This window comes from Carlito syrichta, unplaced genomic scaffold (assembly GCF_000164805.1).
Source record: "Carlito syrichta isolate Samal-C Ts95f unplaced genomic scaffold, Tarsius_syrichta-2.0.1 Scaffold316389, whole genome shotgun sequence".
Lineage (NCBI taxonomy): Eukaryota > Metazoa > Chordata > Mammalia > Primates > Tarsiidae > Carlito > Carlito syrichta.
In genome coordinates this window covers 1250823-1256822 of record NW_007260485.1, presented here as the reverse complement: position 1 = coordinate 1256822, position 6000 = coordinate 1250823, and the positions used below count along the sequence as shown (strand labels likewise).

General features: G+C 40.7%; 1 protein-coding gene across 2 annotated transcripts in view; it reads right to left on the bottom strand.

The window, feature by feature from the left end:
* MCMDC2 (minichromosome maintenance domain containing 2) overlaps nucleotides 1-3099 on the bottom strand; it is a 46668-nt gene extending 43569 nt beyond the window's left edge. The window contains exons 1-3 of one of the 2 annotated variants that reach the window (XM_008074319.1): nucleotides 2902-3099; nucleotides 2684-2814; nucleotides 2551-2610 (exon numbers count right to left, since the gene is read on the bottom strand). In XM_008074319.1, the coding sequence (XP_008072510.1) occupies nucleotides 2551-2610; nucleotides 2684-2814; nucleotides 2902-2995 (285 nt within the window). In that variant the 5' untranslated portion in view covers nucleotides 2996-3099. Of the gene's footprint in view, nucleotides 1-2550; nucleotides 2611-2683; nucleotides 2815-2886 lie in introns of both variants that reach the window. The other variant, XM_021707128.1, reaches the window with a different exon arrangement.
* Between the last annotated feature and the right edge of the window lie 2901 nt (nucleotides 3100-6000).

The following is a 6000-nucleotide window of genomic DNA, read 5'->3' as shown; positions in this document are numbered from 1 at the left end:
TGGGTTAACCGCCTCTACACAGAGAGACAGGAACCCTCTCTGGGGTAGGGTCGGTTTGGGAGGCTGAAAATCAGGACACTTGCTAGGAGCCAACAAACCCCTCTGGTCTCTCTGCTACTTCAGTAGCTTCCACTCCCGATGATCTGTTTCCACATGCCAGTCACTCCTGCAGCCTGTGTGGAAAAGCCAGGGACAGATGACCACACTGAAACCCCCTACTAAGGTCTGGTCTACGAGGTAAGTTAGCCACGCTCCCTTTCTTTTCTGATGAAGCTGGGCCATAGAAGTCTTCCGTGAATTGGCTCCATGGAGGGGGGAGGGGGAGCAGGGAGGGAGGGCTGGCTCTATGTGTGGCAGACACCTGAATACACGAGGATTTGAAAGACCTCAAAATATTCTGATTTAGCCGGGCTCGGTGGCTCAGCCTGTAATCCCGTGCCTTTGGGAGGCTGAGGTGAGTGGATTACCAGAGCCCACGGGTTCGAGACCCGCCTGGGCAGCGAGACCTCATCTCTACAATAAATCAAAAAATCGGCAGGGCATGGTAGCGCGCGCCTGTAGTTCCAGCTACTTGGAAGGCTGAGGTGGAAGGATCGCCGGAGCCCAGCAGGTCGAGGCTGCAGTGGCCGGGAGCGGTGTCAGCAACTAAAGGGGCTATAAAAAACAATGGCATAAGTGAAACCTAAGAGGAAACTTGAAGGTACTCCCCAATGACCAAAGGTAGGAAAATACAAGCATCAAAAAAATGATAAATCTACTGAAACATATCAAATATATTACAAAGTTCCTAAGTTCCTCTATTTTATTTTATTTCATTTCATTTTTCATTTTATTTTTGAGTTGGAGTCTCACTCTGTTGCCTAGGATGGAGTACAGTGGCACACTCATGGTCACCCCAGTGTCGACCTGCTGGGCTCTGGTGATCCTTCCACCTCAGCCTTCCAAGTAGCCAGAACTACAGGCCCACGCTACAATGCCCAGCTAATTTTTGATTTATTGTAGAGATGAGGTCTCGCCAAGTTGCCCAGGCTGGTCTCAAACCCGCGAGCTCAGGCAATCTACTCGCCTTGGCCTCCTTATGTGCAAGGATTACAGGCTGAGCCACTGAACTTGGCCTGAATTCCTCATATTTAAAAGAAAAATACAAAAGCCAAAAAATTGGTCATTATTGGAGGTTGCTAGATTTCAATTTATTATTCTCTAAAAATTTAGAAAGGCAAAGAATAAAATATTTATCCTGCTTTTCCTATACAAACTATATTTCAGAGTAACCTAATAGTTGATGAGAGAAAAATTATCTTACAGAATAATTTCAGGTTATAAATTCAGAAAGAATACTAAAATTAGAAAAAAGGACAACCCCTTTGGGTCCCTTCCCACGGTGAGAGCTTTTCAGTCCTCTCAATAAATCCTGCTTTCAAAAAAAGAAAGAAAAATGGCAAATTTTCAACTCCTAATGAAATAATGGATTCTAGACAATGAACATCAATGACTGCTAAAACCATTAGGTGAAAGTTGATGGAAAACTGTATAATGGAGATATTGAAATGACATCACCTGAACCCACTGATCAACTATGACACTGCTAAAAGTAAAACAACAGATATTATCTCCTCCTGATATAGTGCAATATGAAATACATGACACTATGATGTATTCTTGTCAAAATGAGTTTAATCTGAATCTAAAAAGTCTTCAGGGTCAACTTCTATTTTAGAAATATGAGGTATAGGGAAATAATATAAACAGCACCACAAAGAAGCAATTAGACAAATCCAGGTTATGTGACAGAATAATTAACTAGTTTCTTCAAAAAGTCAATGATACACAAAGGAAAAGAGAGAAGGAATGGTTCTAGATTGAAAGAGGCTTCATGAGATGTAAGAACCAATTATAATGTGTGAACACTGTTTTGGTCCTGATTTGAATAAATCAATAGTAAGACATTCTTGAGACAACTGCATACATTTAAATATGAGCTGAATGTTAGATGATACCAATGAATCGTTAGTTTGTTAAGGGCTTTGATGTAAGGGATGATGGCATTTTGGTTATATAAAAAAAAAAGTCAGACAACCCTCTTTTGGGGCCCCTCTCTGGGTCCCATCTCACTGCAGGGAGTTTTCCTATCTTCTAATAAATTCCTGCTTACTCAGTAAAAAAAAAAAGTTCATAATTTTTAGAGTTGATATTGAAGTATGCAGGGGTAAAATAATAATAGAATTTGCTCTTAAATATGTCAGAAAAAAAACTGATGAAGCAGGTAAGGCAAAATAATGTAACACTGAATCTGAGTGATAGATCTACAGAGGTTTGCTGCGTTGTTCTCTTTACATTTAGGTATATTTGAACTGTTTTGTTATTAAAATATTTAACGTTATTAGTGATAATATAGGAGATAAAGACGCATATGTAAGATATTCCATTGAACTTTGAAAAAATGTATTCTTTTTAATAAACAAAAAAACTATGAATGTAAAAATCTTTATTTACAAGTCATTAGGAAAGTTTGTACTTGGGTTTTCTTTGTTAAATTTAACTAAAACTTACTTGCATTTCAGTCTGCAATTGTCCAATTAATGAGAGAGTCTTAACAGCAATAAAACAAACCTATGGTATCAAACAAATAAAAAAGTTACCAAAGATTCCATGTGGCACAAAATTCTTTCTTTCTTTGACTTACTGATTGAAAAACTTGAGCAGCTTTTAAAGGCTGGTGTAAAATGAGATTTCCAAGTTCAGCATCTAATTCAACAATATCAGAAGGATTTATTAAAATATTGAATCGATAGACAGCATAGCTTTGTTTTGAATCTGTGAAAATACACAAACATAAAAGATAGTTATATATAGGAATTTATTTGAAAGTTTCCAAAATAAAGTCACCCTTGCTGAACGTACCATTATAGTACTTGCAATCATTTATAAACTTTTGGAGGCCTCCACTTCTGTCAAGATAGATAAGGGCAGCGTCTTTCATTTTGAGATTTGACATCGTCTCCTAGTTAATGATTCTTCTCTGTAACTAATTGATTAAACCACAGTTGTCAGTAAAGACTACACATGGTGAAACTCACAGAAAAGATGAGAAAACCTAGAAACAAAATAAAATAATGTTATGTTTGAAGCGCTCTTATAGCTTAAACTATTAAACTTAAAATTGAGAGTGAAATAACAGTAGGCAAAATTTTCAACTTAAAAAAAATTCCTACCTAAAGGGAAATGAAACTTAGTTTTCTTTTGCCAAATATCACTTTTACCAATAGTTAATTATGAGTTCCTCCACAAGATGGCAAATTTTAGAACAGGGTCCTCAAAAGTCTCTTTACTGAGTACGTACTTCAAAAAATGCTAGTTGAAATAAACAATATTGGATGATGAGAGTTCCTTGTAGATGTTTAAAAAATGAAAGTGGTAAAAATTGTCTCATAAATTTATTCTAAGTAACAAAATCAGTGGAATGAGTACGAACCTGGGAAATCTGAGAACTCAGTGCTAGACCCAGTATTTCCTAGTTGTTATAGGGAAAACACCTGACCTCTCTTTGCTCAGTATCTTTATCTGTTGGAAATGAAAGGATTGTTTCAGTGACTAAGGCCTCTTCCAGTTTTAAATCTTGTGTCAGTGACCAACATAAATATTAAACCATAGTGTTGAGTAAAGAGTGGAATATATGAAATTAATTTAAAGACAGCAAACACTAACTGAAAACAGTATATGCTAATAATTATAATACAATCTAGGAATAAAATGATTAAGATCGGAGCCTTTCAAGAGCTGCCAACTTAAAGAAGTCAGAAATAATGACTAATACATTTGCTCATTCATTACCAAATACTTATTTGGTATCTATTGTTTATTGGATACTAGACTGCCCTTAGCCACTAAGGATACACAGATGAGTAAAATGTAGGTCCTATCCTTCCAAAAGTGTACATGAGGAAAGACTATATATGTAAACAATCACATGACAGTTTAAGTGCTATAAAAGAAATATGAATATACTAGGAAGCATGAAAGGAACAACATATATTAAATATTTCACAAGCATCCTTGTGTATGGGACATATTTTCTATTGTTTTAGGACCTTTTGTTTGAAGACAGTGAGGTCATAGAGAAGATGTAGATTCTACTTTAAAGGTGATATTTGATAGATGAATATTTCACTAATTGGAGAAGAGGTGAAGGGAAGGAGGAGAAAGTGATCTAGAGATAGGGGTCACCCTCCATCCCCACTATCAGTCCTACACTATTGGATCCACATCAGTGCTCCCTACAGTTCAGACTAGTTCCTAAAGAAAAGTCATTGAGGCGTTCCTTTTTGCTATTATATAAAGGTGAAACTTCAGAGTTTCTCTGTTGCCATAAGCACGATGATCTTGAAGTGCTGTGTTGTGTTCAGGACACCACCTCTCTGCTTCATTATTAGGTTTCCAGGGCTGAGTGAAGGGATACGACTGATAATGAAGTGGTTTGAGTGAGGTCAGATTATGAAAGCTTTGGAAGTCCATGATGATTATATAGACAAAGGGAAGTCATCAAAGTTTTTAAAAACTGGGAGTAACACGGTCAGATTCTCATTTTGGAAAACAGTGCTTGCAGTCAACGTGGAAAGTAGATTGGAATAGTGGAAGACCCCACCAAGTTTCTAGCTAGTGCCATGTTGCTAAGCGACGGATAGGCCCATCCGGAGCATCAGGAACGAAATGGAATGGAGAAGATAGATTCTAGAATTTTAAAGACTTCACCAGTGTCCGTAGACCATGGAGGAGAAAGAGCAATCAGAAGACAAGTGGGTTTTGTTTATGGGTCTGGGGGGATGCCACTGCTCTCACGGAGACTGGGAACCCAGAGAGAAGCGTGGAGAAATAAGAAGTTCATTTCAGATATGGTGACTGTGGCGGGCCCTTGGGACGCCCCGAAAGACACAGGCAGGAGGAGGGCGACGTAAGTCAGGCCTGGGGCTCAGGGCGTCCCCAACAGCTAGCGTTCAAGTCCGCGTGTCACCATGGAAAGCGGAGGTCCTGGGCATGGATGCATTTTCAAGGAAGGGGATTAAACGGAGGAAAAGACCTGAAAGCCTGTGGGAAAACACGAAATACGCGGAAAAGGATAAAATTCGAAGTCTCTAAGTCTCTCCCCACGGCCTAAGGGAGTCAAGCGTTGCTTCACTCAGAAAAGGCGCGGATCGTGTGTTCTCTCCTCGCCCGTCGGCCCCGAAGATGAGCTGACGAGAGGAAGACCCGCAGGAAAACACCTCACGACCAAGCGGGTGACCGCAAATCCGACCTCACACGCTGGGATGCAGGGTCCCTCCCAACCACCGCAGCAACCTCTCGCAGCGGGACCCCCAGCCCCGTAAGCTCAGCACCCACCCGGCGCGCGGCAGGTTCGCGTGCCGCCGTGGGCGTCGCCGGCGCGGGGCTCTAGCGCGCATGCGCGCCCTCCCAGCCGTGGGCGGCGCGCGCGGGGGCTGCCGGGACCGTCCGCGTCCTCCTCTGTCCACCGCTGTAATTTCTTCACTCTCGCTCCCTCCCAGCGAAGGGAAAGAAGACAGGGCTGCCTCTGGTTTTCGTTGTTATCGCAGGTTAAGAGTGCCCGTGCCTGTGGGAATGCAGAATGGCCTGGTCACTTTGGAAAACCGCAGTACGCCCTCAAAGGCCTAAACAAGAGGTTATCACCCCTCAATTTTACCGCTATATATGTGGCTATAGCTGTAGCTATGTTGACACCCAAAATGACTGAAAACATGTCAGCACACGAAGTCATATAGGCTGATTCCAGACCTTTGCAATTGTGAATTGTGCTGCCATGAACATGCAAATGCAGGTCTTTTTTTCATAGTAGTCCCAAAGTGGAAACAACTTAGATGGCCATCACTGATCAATGGATAAATGTGGTGCAGCATATAATGTAATTTTTTGGCCATAAAACGGAATGAAATGCTAATACATGCTATAACATGGATGAACCTTGAAAACACTATGCAAGTGAAAAAA